General features: G+C 38.5%; 1 protein-coding gene across 4 annotated transcripts in view; it reads right to left on the bottom strand.

Annotated features, from left to right (window-relative positions):
- Positions 1 to 24,253, bottom strand: part of CATSPERE (catsper channel auxiliary subunit epsilon) — a 181,102-nt gene that overhangs the window by 145,387 nt on the left and 11,462 nt on the right. For 2 of the 4 annotated variants that reach the window (XM_025391765.1, XM_025391772.1), the window contains exons 3-7: positions 19,049 to 19,122; positions 18,688 to 18,757; positions 16,881 to 16,948; positions 7,329 to 7,353; positions 1,842 to 1,919 (exon numbers count right to left, since the gene is read on the bottom strand). In XM_025391765.1, coding sequence (XP_025247550.1) covers positions 1,842 to 1,919; positions 7,329 to 7,353; positions 16,881 to 16,948; positions 18,688 to 18,757; positions 19,049 to 19,122 — 315 coding nt within the window. The remainder of the gene's footprint in view (positions 1 to 1,841; positions 1,920 to 7,328; positions 7,354 to 16,880; positions 16,949 to 18,687; positions 18,758 to 19,048; positions 19,123 to 24,253) is intronic. The other 2 variants (XM_025391780.1, XM_025391790.1) reach the window with 1 other exon arrangement.

Below are 24,253 nucleotides of genomic sequence, written 5' to 3'. Positions count from 1 at the left end.
AGAAGTAATTTATAGATTCAGCGCTATTCCCATCAAGCTACCATTGACTTTCTTCACAGAACTAGAGAAAAACTACTTTAACTTTCATATGGAACCAAAACAGAGCCTGAATGGCCAAGACGATCCTAAGCAAAAAGAACAAAGCTAGAGGCATCATGCTACCTGACTTGAAACTACACTACAAGGCTACAGTAACCAAAACAGCATGGTACTGGTAACAAAACAGATATATAGACCAATGGAACAGAACAGAGGCCTCAGAAATAACACCACACATTTACAACCATCTGATCTTCAACAAACCTGACAAAAACAAGCAATGGGGAAAGGATCCCCTATTTAATAAATGATGCCGGGAAAACTGGCTAGCACTATTCAGAAAACAGAAACTGGACCCCTTCCTTAAACCTCATACAAAAATTAACTCAAGATGGATTAAAGACTTAAATGTAAAACCTGAAACCATAAAAACCCTAGAAGAAAACCTAGGCAATACCATTCAGGATATAGGCATGGGCAAAGACTTCATGACTAAAACACCAAAAGCAATTGCAACAAAAGACAAAATTGACAAATGGGATCTAATTACACTAAAGAGCTTCTGCACAGCAAAAGAAACTATCATCAGAGTGAAAAGGCAACCTACAGAATGGGAGAAAATTTTTGCAATCTATCCATCTGACAAAAGTCTAATATCCAGAATCTACAAGGAACTTAAACAAATTTACAATAAAAAAAACCAACTTCATCAAAAAGTGGGCAAAGGATATGAACAGGCACTTCTCAAAAGAAGACATTTATGCAACCAGCAAGCACATGAAAAAAAGCTCATCATCACTGGTCATTAGAGAAATGCAAATCAAAACCATAATGAGATACTATCTCGCACCAGTTAGAATGGCCATCACTAAAAAGTCTGGAAACAACAGATGCTAGTGAGGATGCAGAGAAATAGGAATGTTTTTACACTGTTGGTGGGAGTATAAATTAGTTCAACCATTGTGGAAGGCACTGTGGCGATTTCTCAAGGATCTAGAGCTAGAAATACCATTTGACCCAGCAATCCCATTACTGGGGATATACCCAAAGGATTATAAATCATTCTACTATAGACACATGCACACGTATGTTTATTGCAGCACTAATCACAATAGCAAAGACTTGGAACCAACCCAAATGCCCATCAGTGATAGACTGGATAAAGAAAATGTGGCACATATACACCATGGAATACTATGCAGTCATAAAAAAGGATGAGTTCATGTCCTTTGCGGGGACATGGATTAAACCGGAAACCATCATCTTCAGCAAACTAACATAGGAACAGAAAACCAAACACTGCATGTTCTTACTCATAAGTGGGAGTTGAACAATGAGAACACATGAACACAGGGAGGGGAACATCACACATCAGGGCCTGTCGAGGGATGGGGGGAAAGGGGAGGGAGAGCATTTGGCCAAGTACCTAATGCATACGGGGTTTAAAACCTAGATGACGGGTTGATAGGTGCAGCAAACTACTGTGGCACATGTATACCTATGTAACAAATGTACACATTCTGTACGTGTATCCCATAACTTAGGGTAAAATTAAAAAATAAAGAAAAAAAGAAAATATGAAGAATGTTCAATTAGAGTTCTAAATAAAGGTTTACTATTGTAGAGATGGAGCATAAGTTCAAAACCACTATAATGGCTAAACTAAAAGGTATCATGCAAATGTATTTAGTTAGGTGTGGGCAGCTTAAAATCCTGTCTATTGATTATAAATTATTCACAGTCCCTACAAAAGAAAGACAGCATTCTGTTCTTACTATGACGATACTAATGTTTCCACTTACTATTGAAGGTTCTTCTGCACTCCCGAGCAACTCATCAGGATCAGCATTTTCTGGATCATATACCCACACACTGATAACCTAGAAAATAAAATTTGTTTGCAATTCTTTACATTTTATACAGATTTCATCTTTAATTGTGGCAAAACATAACCATAAACACATTTTTTATTTAAAAATTTTTGATTATCCCACTTTTAAAAATAAAAAGCAAAAGTGCTTTACATAGGTAAAGGATGTCAACTGAAGGACATATGAAGGAAGAATTAATACAATGCCTGTACACCCCTTAAGTATGTAATGTTGAAATGTCATATGAACGCTTACGGGTATTTTTTGAGACGGAGTTTTGCTCTTGTTGCTCAGGCTGGAGTGCAATGGCGGTATCTCGGCTCACTGCAACCTCTGCCTCCCAGTTTAGGTGATTCTCCTGCCTCAGCCTTCCTAGTAGCTGGGATTACAGGTGCCTGCTACCACGCCTGGCTAATTTTTTGTATTTTTAGTAGAGACAGAGTTTCACCATGTTGGCCAGACTAGTCTCAAACTCCTGACCTCAGGTGATCTACCTGCCTTGGCCTCCCAAATTTCTGGGATTATAGGCATGAGCTACCGTGCCTGGCCTATTTTTCTGTTTCTTTACTTTTCTTTTTTTTGAGACAGAGTCTTGCTCTGTCGCCCAGGCTGGAGTGCAGTAGTGCAATCTCAGCTCACTGCAACCTCTGCCTCCTGGGTTCAAGCAATTCTCCTGCCTCAGCCTCCCGAGTAGCTGGGATTACAGGCACCCACCACCATGCCTGGCTAATTTTTGTATTTTTAGTAGAGACGGGGTTTCACCATGTTGGCCAAGCTGGTCTTGAACTCCTGACCTCAGGTGACTCGCCTGCCTCGGCCTCCCAAAGTGCTGGGATTACAGATGTGAGCCACCACGCCTAGCCTATCTTTCTTTATAGCCATAAATAGACACGGCAACCTCACCCCCACTCACATACCTTTTATAAAAATGAAATCACCCTATACATGTTATTTGTAACTTAACATTTGTGACTTGATGCAAGGCCAGTTCAATAGATACAGAACAGTTTTCTTATTTTTTCTTGGGTATTTATTCATATACTTAAAAATTATATTAAAAATACAGCAAAAGCTGACTCTCTCACCCTGTACTCCATCACTCAATTCCCATCAATCCATCTGCACTCCATAGGTATTATTAGTAAGTTCTTGCTTAGATTCCTATAAAATGTTTGTGTATAACCAACAGATATATTATTTTCATCCCTTTTACAAAATGCTAGGATGCTAAACATATTTTTTCTGAATCTTTTGTTCATCATCTAAAGTTATTTTAGAGATCTTTACATATTTCACTGATTTTTCAGTTGGATATTATTCTAAGTTATGGAGGAACCACAATTTATTTAACCAGTAACCTACTGATAAACGTTGGTTTCTCCCTTGCCATTATAATCAATCAAGGCGACAATGAGCAACTTTGTACAACTTTGAGCATACTGTTAGGGCACATGCCTAAAAGCGTAATTGTTGAGTCATGGGGTAAATACATTGTAATTTTCATAGATACTGATAAATTGCTCTCCATAGCAGTTGTACCAATAGGGTCTCTCAGTAGTGATGTATGAGAGTTCTTCTTCCCTCATGTTCTTTCCCAACATCAGGTTTTGTCATACGTTCAATTATTGCCAGTCTGATGGGTGAAAAATGGTACTGGGGTATCATTGTTTAAAAAATTTTATTTATTTATTTATTTTTGAGATGGAGTTTTGCTCTGTCGCCCAGGCTGGAGTGCAATGGTGCAATCCCACCTCACTGCAACCTCCACCTCCCAGGTTCAACCGATTTTCCAGCCTCAGCTTCCTGAGTAGCTGGGATTACAGGTGCCCACCACCATGCCTGGCTAATTTTTGTATTTTTAGTAGAGACGGGGTTTCACCATGTTGGTCAGGCTGGGTTCGAACTCCTGACCTCAGGTGATCTGCCTGCCTCGTCCTCCCAAAGTGCTGGGATTACAGGCACAAGCCACCACACCCAGCCTGGTACTGCAGTATAGTTTAAATCTGCACATCTCGTATTTTGAGAAAGTTTGAGCTTCTTTCTGTATGTTCAAGTTCCACTTGTATTTCATTTGCTCATTTTTTTTTGTTGTTGTTGTTGTTGGATTTTTTCTCTTTTAACGGTTTATTTGAATTTTTTTTTACATATTAAGAAGACATTGATTTGTTTACTTTAATCAGTTGTATTTTTCCACCTGTATTCCATTTTCTTTGGAGTTTATGATAATTTTTGGCCATGTTATCTGTCATTTACTTATCTTCTAGCTTTATGGAGTAAAAATTATCATATATTTTGTCTTCTGCATTTTGTGATATACTTAGAAAGGTCTCCAATTATCAGGTTGTAAGAGAATTCTTCCATGTTTTCTTTGTTACTGGATTTACTGTATTTACATATTCAATGTAAAATTATTTCGAATTTATTTTGGTGTACTATGTAAGGTATGACTCCAATCTTTGCTTTTTATTAAGTATGACTACCCAGTTATCCCAATATCATTTATTGACTAGTCCATCTTCTCCCCAGGGATTTGAGATGCTACTGTCATTGCTTAGTAAAGATCTAACTGTATTTTGGTTATTTCTGGATTCTTATGCTTTTCTATTCATCTTGACTGCCTTTTCAAGAGTTAATATCTCACACGTTAAACATGAAGGCTTCACCATGTATTTGAATGCCTGCCATGACCAGAACCCTATCCCTGTTCTTATTCAGTGTTTTTCTGAACACTGTTTGTTTTTCTTTAATCCATAGGAATTCTAGAAACATCTTGTCTAGTTCTGAAAAAGTATATTTTTTTCATTAAGATGGCATTGCATTGATAAATTCAGGAAAATTCATATCTTTATGTTGTAGAGCACATTTATTAAGGAAATAGTGTGCCTTTCCTTCAGGAGAGTGCTACAGTTTTGTCATATAGGTGTCACGCATATTATTAAGTAAAATTCCCATGTGAGATATTGACAAATGGAGAGAATTCTCTTTGCTTTGGTACTCTTTCAGATTCAAATCAGATGCACCAGCTTACACATTAGTCAAAAGTTCAACTGGTTTCACCTCATCCCAGCCAAGTCTATCCATCCGTCATTGGCCAGTTTGCTCTTCTGTCCTACCTCCAACCTTAGCAAGTAAGTGGTCCTAAGTATGAAAGCATCCTCTGGCTTTTGTTCACCTAGCAAGGACTCATTCTTCTGGAATGTAACACCTTTAGATTTCATTTTACTCACAGCGCTTTGAGTCTGAAGGATTTTAAAATTTTATCATGTGATTTCTTTTTAAAGCAGGAGTGAAGGTGTTTTGTGTCCTTTACTATTTTCCTGGAGGTCTTAATTATTTAGTTTAAACGATTGGTTTCTTTTTTGACCCATGGATACAGAAATGTTTAAATTCCCCCACATGGGGATTTTCTAGGTAATTTTGTTACTGATCCTTTTTGTTTGTTTGTTTTTGTTACTGATTTCACACGCCTGAATATAAATCAAAACCCAGCAAGGTCATGGAAATGGGTTTTGCAATCACTTCCGCCTGGGCTCTATGTGTTTGACTGCTTGCAAAGTTATATCTGTATTTATTTCTTGGCTGTAGGTTCTTGAATCTCTTGGGCTGTTAAATTAGGACGTGCACCTGAAATCTGGGTAATCCCTTATCTGTTTACAGCCCCCAAAAGAGGTGTATCATTTCTTTGCAATTATCCTAAGACAGTCAGTAGAGCTTTACCAGTCTCCATTTTACAGACATTTATAAATTTTAAATATTTTATTATTATTATTATTATTATTATTATTAAGATGGAATCTTGCTCTGCCGCCAGGTGGGAGTGCAGTGGCGCGATCTCGGCTCATTGCAACCTCTGACTCCCTGGTTCAAGTGATTCTCCTGCCTCAGCCTCCTGAGTAGCTGGGACTACAGGCACGTGCCACCACGCCGAGATAATTTTTGTATTTTTAGTACAGACTGGGTTTCACCGTGTTGGCCAGGATGGTCTCGATCTCCTGACCTTGAGATCTGCCTGCCTCGGCCTCCCAAAGTCCTGGGATTACAGGTGTGAGCCACCGCTCCCAGTCAAGACATTTTCTAAACCCTAACTTCATATAGGGAGGTTAGTTTCAGCTCCCTTGACTCCCATAGGCCGAAAGTTTCATTCCCAGTCCCATAAAATCATTAAAACATCACCCCTTTTTCACTACTTTTAATTATAAAATAAAACAAAAAGGAATAATATTCATTTGTATGTTTAGTTGTATGTTTTCTAGAAAGCTCACATTCTGTTCTAATTCAATCTTGAAACTCTGACTTTGAGTTCCTTAATTATTTCTGACCACCAGGAAATTCCTTTTCTTGCTTTTAAATTCCATATGCACACCTGCACCTGTATTAATGTAAAGGTCTGTGAGTGTGTGCTAGCAGTATACACACATATATTTTCTATAGGCATTTCTATGCGTTTTGAGTGAGAAGGAGGTTATTCTGCATTATTTGAGTCTGTAAAATATATTCTACTTCTGTCAGTTCTCCTATATTTTCTATGTATCTTAAAATTTCTTAATTACCGATAATATTATTTCTTGCTTTTGAGCGTTGTTATAGTTGTAACCTCAAAAATAATTCAGTAATATCAGTGGGATTTGGAGTAGGAGTAGTTATGGGCACTGAGCTCACTCAAAGATAAACACAGTTTATCTTGTTTTACTACTTCTTTTCTTCCAGTAAGTTGCTGCTTTTAGAGACTTATAATATCTCTATAGAGGTGTAATTTCCAAATATTATTTAACCTTATTTCAGTTTTCAACATTTTGAATATCTTTCCATCATACTTCTAATCATCCTCTATTCCAGAATTTTGAAACTTTTTGATCTTAGGACCCCCTTCATACTTTTAAAAATTATTACGAATCCTACAAGGCTTTTGTTTTATGTGGTTTAGATCCACCAGTATTTACCATATAACAAATTAAATTTGAGAACATTTAAAGATAATTTAATTATTTTCAAAACTATGGTACATCTATTATATGTTAATTAACATTTTTATGAAAAATAATGATTTTTCAAAGGAAAAATATTAGTAAGAATGGATGCTTAATATTTTAAAAACCATCTTTAATATTTGTATTAATAAAAGACAGCTGGATAATCATCTCTGCTCCTTCAGGCAAGTTGTTGGTAAAAATTATCTTGGTAGAAGTAAAAGGGGGGAAAATCCATCCTTATGCAGACAGGTGGTTGGAAAAGGGTGAACCTCATGGACCTCCTGAATGGGTCTTATAGAAAGAGACACACCTTGAGTACCACTACTCTAAGCAAATATCATTGCAAAATTAGTTTGAAAAATTCCTCATCTGGTAAATATGGAAGATAAGAGAGAAACAATATAGTAGTGATATATGAAGGCTATACAACATTTAAAAAATATTTTACCTGGGTTAAGTTGTTAAAGAAATGTCTGCGTGGAAAAAGAGGAAACATATTTTAGTAAACAGCCCATTAAACGTTAGTTTGAATATTCTACATTCAAGATACATGTTTCTAAACCTTTGCATATTCTCTTTATATTTCATTATAGTACATAAAATTAAAGGCTAAATGTAAAAAACAAAAAATCACGTATGTCTATTTATTTATCAATATCGTTATTGATTCTCATTTGTCATCACAGAAGTCTGAGTGGCTTAAATCTGTATGCTTCCTTAACACTGCAAGTTCACAGAATCAAAACTTCATGATTAATCTTCTTTAAAATGTTGATACTGTCATTCTATATAAAAAACCCTACAGTCTTTATATGTTATAATTTATGTCAAACAGAAAATTGTCTTTTAGCATGACAAATCCTTCCCTCACCAGCCCTGAAAGGAGTAACAGGCCAGGCCTGGTGGCTCACACCTGTAATCCCAGCACTTTGGGAGCCCAGAGCGGGAGGACTGCTTGAGCCCGGGAGTTTGAGACCAGCTTGGGACATATAGTGAGACCCTGTCTCTATTTTTAATTATAAAGTAAAACAAAAAGGGACTAATATTCACTTGTATGTTTAGTTGTATGTTTTCTAGAAAGTTTTTTTTCACTGTAAAGTTCCCTGCATATTTTTAGCATATATCATCTCTGAAAGTCAGTGCCTCGTGACTATGTCCTTCCGTTTGCTGATTACTGCAGTGTCTAGTACATTATTATGCACAAAACAAAATGAAATGCTTTGGGAATCAGTAAATGAGCATGCAGTGAGTTTCTGAGACTGTACAATGAATATTCTATTTCATGTGTTCAATCTGATACGTTAGAAAGCTGCTGAAAACAGCTACGGTAAATCTTAATAGGTAAACTGTGCCCAGAGTTCCACACAGTCCAAGGTTGATGAAAAAGACCCCAGCTCCAGGGCTGATACCTTCTGCCTTGTGTTATGCTTGTCACAGGCACAGGAAAGAAGAATTGAGTCACCGAGTGAGTTACCAGCGTCTCTGGAAGGAAAATTTGAAGGCAAAAGGAAATACTTGTAGATAATAAAAGAAAGGCTTTGGTACTAATACAGTAACCTCGTAGAGAAGGAATCAGTATCAGCTGACATTAAAGTGACAGCCTCAATTTCCATGGAAGACAATATTAGCAGCATTCTGCTGGGTCTTTATCAGTTTTCTTGGCTTTCTTGAGTTAGTGCACAGGCTGAAGTGTAGAGTTGAGAATAAGACTGAAGAGAAAACCCTGGAATGAATTGACATTTAAGGTAAAGACAGATGACAAAAAGCCAAAGAAAAAGACAGGGAAAAAAAACCCATTATGGAAATAGAACATAGTGGTATTAGAGAGTGAAGGAATGAAAGAGTTTCAAAAAGAAAGTGATTCTCAGAATTAAATGTGGTATAGAAATTATTACAGTAAGAGGATCAAAAAAATCCCATTGAATTTGGCAATTACCTTCAGTGACTTTGCCACAGCAGTTTCCGTAGATAGATAGATAGTAGGGGGATACAGTGATGAAATAGAAAAATGTTACAGTGAACTCGGGAAGACTAGTTTCAGCACAACTTCATGGATCTTTTTCCCTTTTTATTCTCTATTCTAATCCTAGAGAGACAGAAAGAAGAAAGCAAGAGAGTTTGGATGCTAACATGATACTTGTTCATGAATTCTTTCTAGCATCAGAACTCTGGTTTAGGGGCAGAGTCAATAGGTGTCGAGAGCCTGGGGAAAGAGGCAGTGCTTAGAAGGGTCCTGTACTCTACAGTATTTATCTTGAAATTCTTAACAAATTTATCTTTGACATTATGTTTTGTAAGCGAAGTGTGATGAGACAATGAAGCATGCGCCGGGGACGTGGGGTTTTGGCATTCGTACAGTCCCGCCTTCTGCTGCCTCTCTGCCTCCCTGGGATGGATTATTTACCCCGATTCCCCTCCATGCTCTGGCACCTTGGGTCCTGACCAGCCTTCCCCTCCTTAACCCGTCCCACAAGCTGCTTCTGTCTTTGACCTGGGTGAGGGCCTAGGCTCAGGTGTTGGGGGATTGTTGGGGTAGGGCAAATGCACGTTGCAGTGTCTTGGAGTAAGGCACGGCAGCGGCTGTCCCATACCTGGCTGGCAGCACCATGGCATGATGATGGTGATGATGGCGTGGCTTACTCATCTTGGCAGGAGTAAACCTCTTGCCTCTCCCTAATCCAGGTACCTAGCATGGCCCAGTGTAGAGGCTGCAATATCCTTGGGGGTTGCCCATCTGCCATGGGTTGAGGTGGGAGGCCCATGAAGGGAAGATACATGGCTTGACTACTTCAGATCCCTCCACTGGCTGAGCATGACGTGCAGGTCTATTGAGAAGGGAAATCTGGCGGTTGGTGGGCTGTGCACTACAAGAGTGTGCACCTGGCCCACGAGTACGCCACATCCTGAATCACCCACCAGGTGACTAGGACGGTCTGCACCTGACCCACAAGTAGTCTACATGCTGAACCACCCACCAGGTGACTACAAGGGTCTGTACTTGGCCCACCAGTACTCCACAAGCTGAATCACCCACCAGGTGACTAGGAGGGTCTGCACCTGGTCCATGAGTATTCCTTGTCTAAGGGAGCATGACGTTAAATTGCAAATAAAAAACACCATGAAAGGTAATGAGAGTGACTATAGGAGGAGAAAAAGCTTTAAATTTGATACCTTTAACAGTATTTTCCCCGTGCTTTTTGAGCAAGAGACCCCAACTTTCATTTTACACCAGGACCCACAAATGTATGAGCCAATTTTGGATGTAATGATGCAGAAGTGGCACAAGAGTACAGTAATTACCTCTAGGTAAAAGGATTTTAGGGATTACAAAATTTAGATACTGGCGTGGCATGGTGGCTCCCAGTGCTTTCAGAGGCCAAGGCAGGAGGATTGCTTGAGGCCAAGAGCTTGGGACTAGCTTGGGCAACAAAACGAAACCCTGTCTGTACAGGAAAAAAAAAAAAAAAAAAAAAAGTGGAGCACAGTGGTGTGTGCCTGCAGTCCCAGGTGTTCAGGAGTTTGAGGTGGGAGGAGTGCCTGAGCCCAAGAGTTTGAGGTTGCATGAGCTATGATTGCACCACTGCACTCCAGCCTGGGTGACAGGACAAGATCCTATTTCAAAAAAAAAAAAAAATTTAGACACAGATAACGAGATAATTAGTGAACTGAATGAAACATTTAAAAAATAACTAAGAATGAATCACAATCAGACAGAAAGATAGAAAAATACGACAAGATTTTAAGAGTCAGGAAAGACAGAACTAAAAGGTGACACACATTTCTCTTAGGAAAATTTAGAGAGAAAAAAAAGAATAAGGGAGAACAAATATTTAAAAAGATAGGCCAGGCACAGTCACTCATGCCTGTAATCCCAGCACTTTGGGAGGCTGAGGTGGGTGAGGAGTTCGAGACCAGCCTGGCCAACATGATGAAACCCCATCTCTACTAAAAATACGAAAATTAGCCAGGTATGGTGGCGGGCGCCTGTAATTCCAGCTACTAGGGAGGCTGAGGCAGGAGAATCACTTGAACTCATGAGGCAGAAGTTGCAGTGAGCTGAGATCATGCAACCTTTCTCCAGCCTGGGCGACAGAGCGAGACTCCGTCTCAAAAAATTAAAAAATGTGAATTTTCGAGAATTGATGAAAGACACCAATATTCAGATTCAGGAACTGTAATACATCTCAAAAGAAATATACAATAGTAAAACACCAAAGATAAGGCAAGATCTTAACCACAGAGAAAATATAGATTACCTAAAAAGGAAAAACCATTTGAAAGACAGCTGACTTATCAACTGAAGTTGGAGCCAGACACAAGAAAAAATAATTTTAAAGCATTTAGAGAAAATAGCAAGCAACCTAAAATCATATTCCCAGAGAAATGATTTTTCCAGAGTGAGGATAAAATAAAGATATTTTCAGAGGCATGAATACTGAGAAATTTAATCACTCAGAAATCTTCCCTAAAGGAACCCTGAAAGGATACACTTCAGGAAGAGCAAGTAATATGAGAAAACATGTCTGAGAATATAAGCACCGTTGAGCAAAGAAATGATAGGTCTGTGGATAAATCCGAATAAATATTGACTGAAAAATGTGCAATTTGAAGGATAAACAACTAGAAAGCACCAAAATGATGGTAAGGAGTAAGCCATAAACCGGGAAGGGAATATTTGGAGGTAAAATTCCTGTTAATTCTAGAGTCTGCAACACCAATTACAATTGCATCAGAAACATAAAATACTTTAAAATAAATGTAACAGAAGATGCATAAGACCGCTCATCTGAAGCCCACATGGTTGTGTCATTTTGCATTCCCACCCGTAATGAAAGACAGTTGTTACTGGTTCATGTCCTCGCCAGAAGTGGGTGTTATCAGTGTTTTTCTCCTTCAATATTGTGTTGGCTATTCGGAGTCTTTTGCTTCTCCATATACACTCTAGGATGTGTTTGTTCATATTTATAAAGTAACTTGCTGGGATTTTGATTGGGATTGCACTGAATGTAGAAATCAAGTTGGGAAGAGTTGGAGTGGGGTGGGTATTTCTACTACCACTTGTCAAGATTTAAAAAATACAGTTATAGTAATAAGGATAATGTAGTTTTGTTCAAGTATGGACAAATATGTCAGCTGAACAGAATAGCCAGCCCAGAAAAACACTCATGCATATATGGAAAATTGATACATGAAAGAAAAGATATTCTGGATAAATAGATTATTCATTAAATGAGTATGAGAAAATTAATTATTCATGTAGAAAAAATAAAGTGAATTCCTATTCTAAGTTTGTACAAAAACTGATTCCAGGTGGATTAAAGACCTAATTTTAGAAGAAAAAAACATATAGAACTTTTAGAAAACAATATAGGAGCCTATCCTTATGATCTTGTAAGTAGGAAAAGATTTCTTAAATAGATTTTAAAAGGCATAAACCCACAAAGGAGAGTATTAATCAATTTATCCACAATACTAAAGACCTTTCTTATCAATAGGAGGCATGGAAAGTAAAAATCTGCATAAACTGGACAGAATACTTTCAGTATATATATATATATACACACACACACATATATATATGTGATAATGGAGTAGAAATTAAGATATATAATGAAATCCTGTAAATTATTATGAAAATAAAAATAACTCAAAAGTCAATCAAAATACTTATTGAACAGAAAAGAGAAGAAAAATTCCTGCTGAACAGATAAAATATACTCAATGCATCAGTAATCAGTAAAATGTAAATAAAAATACAATGACACAATTTCATACCTAGTAGACTGGAAAAATTAAAAAGTCAGACAATTTTAAGTGTTGGTGAGGATACAGCAAAATGGGAACTTTCACGCACTACCAGTGTGGATATAAAATTGGACAATCTTTCAAAAGTGACTTGGGCATCCCCCAGGAAAGTTGAACAAATGCACATCCTACTTTTAGGCTATTGTACTTTTAGGTCTCTACCTTAGATAAACTTTCATTCATACGCATTAAATCAGTACTACTTCCCCAACTAGAATGCACATATAAATTCCTACAGAATCTTCTTAAAGTGCAGATTATTATCCCATAGGGCTGGAATAAAGCCTGACATTCTTCACTTCTAATAAACTTCCAGGTGATGTCAGTGCTGCTGATCCTCAGATTACATTTTGAGTAGCAAGACACTATGAGGTATGTTCAGGCATTCACAGCATCATTTGTAGTTGCAAATAAATGCATCAGCAGAATGAACAGAGTCATACAATGAAATACCATAGAGCAGTCACAATGAAAGAACTAAAGATTCTTCTTTGACTATGGATAAGTCTCAAAAACATAATTTTTAGAGAAGGAAGCAACTCATGGAAGAATACTTACCATATGATTCAATTTAAATAATGTTCAAGAACTGACAAAACTAAACAATTTATTACAATCAAATATAGTCACTAAACTATAAGAAAAAGGCAAGAAATCATTCATTATACAGTATTTAGGATAAAATAACGAAAAGACAAAGAACAATATCCAGAATAGTGTCTAACTCTTGGAGGGTGAATAGAGTGTGATTGGTAGGGCATAAAGAGATGTTGGTAGGGCATAAAGAGGTGTGATGTTCTATTTCTTGATTTGGGTAATACACATGTGGGTACTGATTTCATTACTATCCTTTTAATTCTTTATGTAATCTTTCTAGCCATTAATTATTATTACTTTGTTTTTATTTTTATTTTTTCTAGAGATGGGGTCTTGCTCTGACATGGAGGCTGGAGTGCAGTGGTGCAATCATAGCTCACAGTAGCTTTGAACTCCTGGGCTTAAGCGAACCTCCTACTTCAGCCTTGCAAGTAGTTGGAACTACAGATGCAAGTCATCATACCTGACAACTTTTTAATGTTTTTTGTAGAGACAGATCTTGCTGTGTTTCCCAGGATGGTCTTGAACTCCTGGGCTCAAGTGATCCTCCCATCTCAGCCTCCTAAGTAGTTGGGACTACAGATGCAAGTCACCATGCCTAGCAAATTTTCTCTATTTTTTGTAGAGACAAGTCTTGCTGTTTCCCAGGCTGCTCTTGAACTCCTGGGCTCAAGCAATCCTCTCACCGTGGCCTCCCAAAACACTAAGATTAAAAGGATGAGCCACCATGCTAGGCCTCATTATTATTATTTAATTGATTATTTTTACAGGTGACAGACTGAAAATTCTTACAATATATATTACAGAAAAACTCTTAGTCCCTACGGAGTTCTCTCTTTTGGACTAACCTTTTGGTTAGTGCTTTTAGACTAGGTGCTTTTCCTTCTGTTCTTACTTACAAGGAGAAAACATATCAAGATCAGGGTAGCCTGCAGGCCCATCTCTTTCAGCCCTAGCTCTTAGGTCTTAATGTGTGTAAATGAAATTGGTAATCCATTCAATGCTTCTTGGCAGATGTCCTAGTTTGGTCTGCTATAACAAAAATACCATAGACTGGGTGGCTTTAACAACAAACCTTTATTTCTCATAGTCTGGAGGCTGCAAAGTCCAAAGATCAAGGTGCTATCTTCTCACCGGGTCCTTCCATGATGGAAGGGAAAAAGGAACTCTTTGGGGTCTCTTCTGTAAGAGCACTAATCCCATTCATAAAGACTGCTCTCTCATGATCTAACCACTTCCCAATGGTGCAACCTCCAGATACCATCACATCAGGGATTAGGTTTCAGCATAAAAATTTGGGGGTAAACAGGGTGGGACACAAACATACAGTCTTATTGCAACAGATTATCTTCTCTGGCGGTTCCCAAGAGCTCTACTTGGGAGAATAGAAAGTAGCCCATTTGGCCAAAGGAGCAGGTCCTTTTTTACAATTCAACTCTACCAGAAATATTTTATTTTTTATATATATATATTTATTTATTTATTTTTGAGATGGAGTTTTGCTCTTGTTGCCAAGACTGAAATGCAGTGGCGTGATCTCAGCTCACTGCAACCTCCGCCTCCCAGGTTCAAGTGACTCTCCTCCCTCAGCCTCTCTAATAGCTGGGATTACAGGTGCCTGCCAACACGTCTGGCTAATTTTTTTGTATTTTTAATAGAGATGGGGTTTCATCTTGTTCAGGCTGGTCTTGAACTCCTGACTTCAGGTCCACCCGCCCTGGCCTCCCAAAATGCTGGGATTACAGGTGTGAGCCACCGTGCCCGGCCTATTATTTTATGTTATGAGACAGAGTCTCATTCTGTCACCATGCTGGAGTACAGTGGCACAATCATAGCTCACTATAACCTTGACACAGTAACCTCAAATTTCTGGGGTCAAGTGATTCTCCTAACTCAGCCTCCTTTGTAGCTGGGACTACAGGCATGAGCCACTGTGCCTGGCCTCTACCAGGGTTTGTTATCCCCAAACTTGCCCTTGTCTATTTCTCAACTGGTTCAGAACCCATAGAGGAAAAGCTGGTGATTGGTATTTCTGAAACTGCCAACAAGGACAGAGCCTGCCAGTTTCATGAGTGGCAGAGAGTCAATCCTCCCTGCTTCTCAGTAAGACTCTGGGAAAGTGGCAGTGAGTGAGAGGCGACTGGGTTAATGTGTACTCCGGTGGAGCTTGCTGAAACTGAGGTATTATTCGGACTTACAATCTAGCTCAGGATGTCCAATCCAAAAATTCCACATAAACTGCGGAACCAGGGACTACGTGGACCAGGACAATAAAACTATCAACAACAACCATGCTTTACTGAAGACATGAGTATTCTGATTGGTTCTGCCTGGATCGTGTATGTGCCAATCCTCAACTAATAACTGTAACCAAGGAAAAGTGGGTTTGTAGAGTTAGACCATATACACCACATGAAATTAACAATATTATCACAGAATAGGGAGGAATAGTTTCCCCAAGGGAATAAACGTGAAGTGGATAAAAAGAAGTAAGTACTTTCCAGGCATCCTGAGGTCAGGATCCATATACTATAGTTCCTTATATCCCACACAGTGCTTAGGATGTTGCCATGACCATGATACTAAAGCATATTCCGAATCACTGATACTTTTTAAACTTATTGAATGATTTCTATGCAGTTAATAATGTATTTGTGTACCACTTTTTCCCTTCTTATATTCAGCTACCTTCATTTTGTCATGAGTTTGAAAAGCTATCTAATACAAACGGTATTTCTGAAATGCATATAATAGAAGAGCCCTATAGACTGAAAAACCAGAGTCAAATCTCAATGCTATCTTTTAGTAGCATTGTATTTTTTCCAAATTGTTTGACCCATCCATGCTTATGCTTCCACATCTATAAAGACTTACATTTATGTGATTATAAAAATTAAGAAAGAATTTATATTACAGTACAAACATGTAGACACAGTATGTGCTAAAATAGTGTTGCTCTTTTTTTTTTTTTTTTTTTTTTTTGAGACGGAGTCTCGCTCTGTCGCCCAGGCTGGAGTGGAGTGGTGCGATCTCGGCTCACTGCAAGCTCCGCCTCCCGGGTTCCCGCCAATCTCCTGCCTCAGCCACCGCGCCCGGCCAATAGTGTTGCTCTTAATTTTACTATTTGTTCTTCAGTATTTCTTTGGCAGTGTATTTGAGAATAGCTTGGTTGGTGAATGAAAGTTGTATGGTGGCCGGGCGCGGTGGCTCAAGCCTGTAATCCCAGCACTTTGGGAGGCCGAGACGGGCGGATCACGAGGTCAGGAGATCAAGACCATCCTGGCTAACACGGTGAAACCTCGTCTCTACTAAAAAAATACAAAAAAACTAGCCGGGCGAGGTGGCGGCGCCTGTAGTCCCAGCTACTCGGTAGGCTGAGGCAGGAGAATGGCGTAAACCCGGGAGGCGGAGCTTGTAGTGAGCTGAGATCCGGCCACTGCACTCCAGCCTGGGCGACAGAGCAAGACTCTGTCTCAAAAAAAAAAAAAAGAAAGTTGTATGGAAACCATAATATAGATAATCTATTTGTGGTTAATTAAAAGCTGAAGCAAAATACTCTTTAAAAGCATAATTACCTATTCAGTACTGCATTACTTACCTAACTCTATAGTACCACAGAAAGCAAGTGTGAGAACTGTCCACAAATAAATTGCGTTCTTCTTCATCCTAAAAGAAAATGCAAACGAAACTGTGATATATTAACATTAAATCAAATGCAAATATGGATATAGGCATAAAAGTCACACAGGAACTAAGTTACTTATCTAAGATCAGAGGAAGAAAAATTTCAGAATGAAATTTAAATATATATTTAAATATTTATCTATATCTTGCCATCTTTATCATTTTTATTACATTTGTCTTCCTCACTGAAATACAATTCAACTAATTTTCTCATTCAGTGGGGTAATTTTGCTCCCCAGGGACTTTTGGCAATGCCTAGAGATACTTTTGGTTGTTACAACTGAGTGCTTTTCAAAAGTCAGATGTGGCCGGGCATGGTGGCTCACACCTGTAATCCCAGCACTTTGGGAGGCCAAGGCAGGTGGATCACCTGAGGTGAGAAAGTTCCGACTCCAGCCTGACCAATGTAGAGAAACCCGGTCTCTATTAAAAATACAAAATTAGCCGGGTGTGGTGGCGCATGCCTGCAATCCCAGCTACTTGGGAAGCTGAGGCAGGAGAATTGCTTGAACCCAGGAGGCAGAGGTTGCAGTGAGCCAAGATTGTGCCACTGCACTCCAGCCTGGGCGACAAGAGCAAAACTCCATCTCAAAAGCAACAACAACAAAAAAAATGAAACAAAAGGAAAAGGAGTCCCTTACTTCCTCATGAATTGTGTTGTAGTTTTTTTTTTTTTCTTTTTGAGACGGAGGCTGGAGTGCGATGGTGCGATCTCAGCTCACTGCAACCTCTGCCTCCCAGGTTCGCGATTCTCCTGCCTTAGCCTCCTGAGTAGCTGGGATTACAGGCGCCTGCCACCACGCCCAGCTAATTTTTGTATTTTTAGCAGAGACAGGGTTTCACTATGTTGGCCAGGCTGGTCTTGAACTCCTGACCTCAGGTGATCCACCCACCTCGGCCTCCCAAAGTGCTGGGGTTACAGGCATGAGCCACCATGCCCAGCATGAACTGTGTTCTTGAAACTGGCAAATACTCATAGACTCAAAGAGACAAATTCAAGTATGTTTCACTCTATAAGGATTGAAAAACGAATTAATATTTATCTGGTCTCTCTCACATAGCTCTGTCTACTTGTGCCTTGACAATAAAGCTTTTTAATTAAAGAGAAGGCACAAGCCTCAAAGTAAAGGCAGGATTGGTGACGAGGCGTCTGTAAAACTGCAGCTTCAGGCGCGCTTGTGCGGGAACACCAGCTGTGAGGTATGTAGCCAGTATTTTGTTATTAATTATTAAAACGCCAGTGTCTTAAAATGCTTTACTTTGTCTTTGCGTGTTTTTGGTAAACTAGAGAGACTCAACCTCATTCGAATTCATTTGCATTCACATGTTTTCTTCAGTTGAAGACAGTGCAGTGCAGTAAAAATAAATCTGCTAGAAATTACTCTTAATCCTAGGTGTTGTCATAGGAGTGTATGACAGGAGATCCACTCATCTGAGAGCCCTGTTATCATTAAGGTGGTGGCTATGAACTTTAACATACTTACTAATAAAAAGACGAAGATAAAAATTGTATGTAATTTTATAATTTAGAATTTAACATGAGCTATACCTAAAAATGGACATTCTGACAATAACTTTAGGGTTCGTTTATAGTTACGATTAATACTATTTAAAACAGGTTAAATTAGATTGAAAAGCTCAAAAGAAAGGCAAAATAAAATATAACAGGATAACAGGATGATTATTCAAGATTTAACAACGTATCATTAAAATCAACTTACTGGGCCAGTAACGACTGGTTTTATAGCATGAACACCAGGTGAGGAACAACGCAATTCTGTCCTGGGTGAGCTAGTGTTTAAAAAGATGGGAAAGAGTAATTACAGGTGCATATGAGATTAATAAAATTCCCTTACTATTTTTTAAGCCTAAAAACTTCAATTGTATACTGATAAGAGATATTTTTAAATATTTGCAATATTTTACTTCTATACTATATTCAACCTGATTTTGTCTTGCTTTTCATGTCTACTTAATGAAAGAAAATTTACATTAAATCACAGCCTTGAATCTGAATGTTCACATTGTATGAATGAATTAAAAAATATACACATACATTGATACTCATGACATAAATCTTACCTTTTATTTAGCACAAAACAAATTTCTGGCACACTCCACTCAGTAAATAATGTTCCTTCATACTCTAACTTAATCTAAAAAAGAAAACAAGAGTTCGAGCAAAAAACATGATTCAAAATTTTCACCTCAGGGTTCAGTTGTAGGATTCAATTTTCTGGGTCCTAATTATTTAAAGAAAGAATAACTAAAATTCAATTTCCTTTAAATTGTACAAAGTAATGTGACAAAGAAAAGGTAACTTAACCCATCTGGGACACTTTAGCAGTCACTCCAAAAAACTATAAACTTTTAATTTTATTTACTTCAGCAATAATCCACTGGCCGGGTGCGGTGGCTCATGCCTGTAATCCCAGCACTTTGAGAGGCCGAGGCAGGAGGATCACCTGAGGTCATGAGTTTGAGACCAGCCTGGCCAACGTGGTGAAATCCCGTTTCTACTAAAAATACAAAAATTAGCTGGGTGTGGTGGCAGGCGCCTGTAATCCCAGCTACTCAGGAGGCTGAGGCAGGAGAATTGCTTGAACCCAGGAGGTGGAGGTTGCAGTGAGCTGAGATTGCACCACCGCACTCCAGCCTGGGTGACAAGAGCAAAATGCCGTCTCAAAAAGAAAAAAAAGAAAAAAAAGAAATAATGTATTATGTATCTAAGAAGGGACTGACACTCTGGTAGGTTCTGGGGATTTAAAAAAAAAAAAAAGACAAATGAGAAATGATCCTTCGCTTAAAAACAAGTCACTTTTAATTCTGAGATTCTATTATTTACACATTACTGACTATTAAGATAACTTTCATCACCTTTTTCTTATTTCTAAAGCTACTTTTTTTCCTGCCTCTCTATTCTTTTATTTAGAAGTTCTTTCTTTCCCCTCCTGAAGTATACCAATCCACTTTCTAACATTATCAGTCTTAGTTTCAGCACTATTCCTCTTCTTCCACCAGAGCTGGAACCCAATTTTACCTTCTTTTTTTTTTTTTTTTTTTTTTTTTTGAGACGGAGTCTCGCTCTCTCTCCCGAGCTGGAGTGCAGTGGCCAGATCTCAGCTCACTGCAAGCTCTGCCTCCCGGGTTCACGCCATTCTCCTGCCTCAGCCTCCCGAGTAGCTGGGACTACAGGCACCCGCCACCTTGCCCGGCTAGTTTTTTGTATTTTTTTTTTTTAGTAGAGACGGGGTTTCACCATATTCGCCAGGATGGTCTCGATCTCCTGACCTCGTGATCCGCCCGTCTCGGCCTCCCAAAGTGCTGGGATTACAGGCTTGAGCCCCAATTTTACCTTCTAACATTTGTGACACAAAATTATATACACATACATAATATATGAAGATTGCTTTGGTGTTTTAACTCGGAAAATGGAGATTATAACAGGTGGTAAACCGTTTCATAGATCTGATATTATAGGATAGTGTATAAGAAGAAAAAACAGAAAAATTCATGAGAAGATAAAACATAACTCTGAACTATATTAAGCAAAATTTGATAGAATTGCTAGAAGAAATTTCAAAAGCCATAAATATAGTGGTAGATTTTTAAATACACTTTTCTCAAATTAAATAAACTTGGGGAGGGGAGGGAAACATAGTTAAAGACTTAAAAAATATAATTAGTAAGTTTATGATATGTATGTTAAAACTATATACATTCCTAAAAAGTTTTTTCTTTTTAATTTTTTTTTTTTAAATAGAGACAGGATCTCACTATGTTGACCAGGCTTGTCTCAAACTTGTGGCCTCAAGTAGTCCTCCTACCTCAGCCTTCCAAAGTGCTGGGATTACAGACATAAGCCACTGTACCCAGCCCCTAAAATTAAGCAATATAAAATATATACATCATTTGCAATCTCACATAGAACAACTGCCAAAACTGACCACATTTACAAGGAAAGTTTTAACCAATCTTGAAGAATTACTATCACATATATAATGCCCTTTGATATGAGTGAAATAAAATTAGAATTTCTCATAAAGTTAGCCAGAAAAAAAATCCTAAGATATTTGGAGTCTCTGAAAAAACAAACAAAAAAAACCTACTTCTAAATCATTCATAAGCAAAATCATAATGTAAAGTATAAAATGTTTATGAATAAACGGTAAAAGCATTTAATATTATAAAAATTTGTGGTATGGCCAGGCGTGGTGGCTCATGCCTGTAATCCCAGCACTTTGGGAGGCTGAGGCAGGTGGATCACAAGGTCAGGAGATCAAGACCATCCTGGCAAACATGGTGAAACCCCATCTCTACTAAAAATACGAGAATTAGCTGGGTGTGGTGGCATGTGCCTGTAATCCCAGCTACTCAGGAGGTTGAGGCAGGAGAATTGCTTCAGCTAGGGAGTTGGAGATTGCAGTGAGCTGAGATCACGCCACTGCACTCCAGCCTGGCAACAGAGCGAGACTCCTTCTCAAAAAACAAACAAACAAACAAAGCAAACAAACAAACAAAAAAAATTGTGGCCAGGTGCGGTGGCTCATGCCTGTAATCCCAGCACTTTGGGAGGCCAAGGCAGGTAGATCACTTGAGGCCAGGAGTTCCAGACCAGCCTGGCCAACATGGCAAAACCCTGACTCTACTAAAAATACAAAAATTGGCCAGGCGTGGTGGCACATGCCTGTAATCTTATCTACTCAGGAGGCTGAGGCAGAAGAATTGCTTGAACCCGGGAGGAGGAGGCTGCAGTGAGCCGAGATCGCACCACTGCACTCCAGCCTGGGTGACAGAATGAGATGGGAAAAAAAAAAAAAAAAAGAAGGCTCTAGATAAGATAATTTGAAAGTGAATAAACTGTGTTTTCAGTGTAAGATGATAATAAAAGGACAATAGAGAAAATCCCCCCAAATAAAAGGAAGGATATAGGTAGAAATTTATAAAAGAAAACAAATGAAAGAGCATTGGGAAGGGGCTTTGGGGATGTAGTGTTTAAAATCTATTTAAATTTCCTAATAAACACAGAAAGAACAATTAGGATAGTCCCCAAAAACACTGGACAACAATACAGCAACCAATAGTAAAACTCACTTAAGCCCAGGAGTTTAAGACCAGCCTGGGCGACATAGGGAGACCCCTCTCTACAAGAAATTTAAAAATTAGCTGGGTGTGGTGGCACACACCTGTAGTCCCAGCTACTGGGGAGGCTGAGGTGGGAGGATCACTTGAGTCCAGGCGTTAAAGGCTGCACTAAGCTGTGATTGCATCACTTCACTCTAGCCTGGATGACAGAGCAAGACCAAGACCCTGTCTCCAAAAAAAAAAAAAAAAAAAAAAAAAAAGAAGAAGAAGAAGAAGAAGAAAACAAAGAACGGATTAAAAAATGATTAGGTGATTTAAGAGTAAGCAACAAATATGAAAGATAGGCACAGAAAATCCAATATACATGTATCTGGAGATCCTGAAGAAGAAAACCAAAATATTTGGAACACAGCAATAACAGGAACTATAATTAAAGGATGATAATCTTCTTATAATAATATTCTATAATTAAAGAATAATACACGAAATTGAAAAACTGAAATGAACATAGAATAAGATCATTGAAAGTAGAATAAGATCATTGACTAAAAAATATGCAAGAGAATGAAAAAAGAAAGTAGAATAAGATCATTGCCTGGTTGTTAAGCAGTAAGCTGAGTGTGGTGGCTCACACCTGTAATCCCAGCACTTTGGAAACGGAGGCGGGCAGATCACGAGATCACGAGTTTGAGACCACCCTGGCCAACATGGTGAAACCCTGTCTTTACTAAAAATACAAAAAAAATAGCTGGGCTTGGTGGTGGACACCTGTAATCCCAGCTACTCAGGAGGCTGAGGCAAAAGAATTGCTTGAACCTGGGAGTCGGAGGTTGCAGTGAGCCGAGATCATGCCATTGCACTCCAGTCCGGGCGATAGGGTGGGACTCCATCTCAAAAAAAAAAAAAAAACAAAACATACAAACAAACAAACAAAAAAAGCAAAAAAAGAAAGAAACCAGGCAGTAAAAGAGTAAATAAAAGAGCAGGGCACCAAAGATGTTCAAAAGGTATAAGCACAAAGGCAACCACTAAAACAAAGATACAAACCTTTCTAAATATAGAAAGACAATTTTTTTAAAGAAAAGAATCCAGAAGAGAAAGAAACAGTAAATATAACACACCTAAGATAAACTAATATGAGAATTGAGACCAAAGACATGTTATATAATTAAATGTGAATGGGCTTAACTCACACAGCAAGACCCAATGCATGCTGTTCGAAAGAAATACCAGAAGAAAACAGTGACCCAGAAAGACTAAAGTAATGAGAGAAAACCTCGGTGACTTTGGGTTTGCCACCAACTTCTTAGATATGCCCCAAAAAGCAAAAATCAAAAAAAAAGTTTGATAAATTGGACTTCATGAAAATTAAAACTTCTGCTCTGTAAAAGACACTGTAAAGAGAATGAAAAGACAAGCAACAGACTGGGAAACAATATTTGCAAAGTTACTCATATCTGATAAAAGATTGGTATCCAGAATACACAAAAAAACTCTTAAAACTCCACAATAAGAAAATGAAAACCCATCTTTAAAAATGGGCAAAAGATCTGAACAGGCACCTCACCAAAGATAATATACAGGTGACAAAGAGAGGAAACAAGAGGTGCTGGAGAGGATGTGGAGAAATAGGAACACTTTCACACTGTTGGTGGGACTGTAAATTAGTTCAACCATTGTGGAAGACAGTGTGGCGATTCCTCAAGGATCTAGAACTAGAAATACCATTTGACCCAGCCATCCCATTACTGGGGATATACCCAAAGGATTATAAATCATGCTGCTATAAAGACACGTGCACATATATGTTTATTGCGGCACTATTCACAATAGCAAAGACTTGGAATCAACCCAAATGTCCATCAATGACAGACTGGATTAAGAAAATGTGGCACATATACACCATGGAATACTATGTAGCCATAAAAAAGGATGAGTTCATGTCCTTTGTAGAGACGTGGATGCAGCTGGAAACCATCATTCTCAGCAAACTATCGCAAGAACAGAAAACCAAACACCGCATGTTCTCACTCATAGGTGGTAATTGAACAATGAGAACACCTGGACACAGGAAGGGGAACATCACACACTGGGGTCTGTCATGGGGTCGGGGGAGGGAGGGGGGATAGCATAAGGAGATATATTTAAGGTAAATGACGAGTTAATGGGTGCAGCACACCAACATGGCACATGTATACATAT

Source organism: Theropithecus gelada, chromosome 1 (genome assembly GCF_003255815.1).
Source record: "Theropithecus gelada isolate Dixy chromosome 1, Tgel_1.0, whole genome shotgun sequence".
Lineage (NCBI taxonomy): Eukaryota > Metazoa > Chordata > Mammalia > Primates > Cercopithecidae > Theropithecus > Theropithecus gelada.
This window is presented reverse-complemented; position numbering and strand designations above follow the sequence as displayed.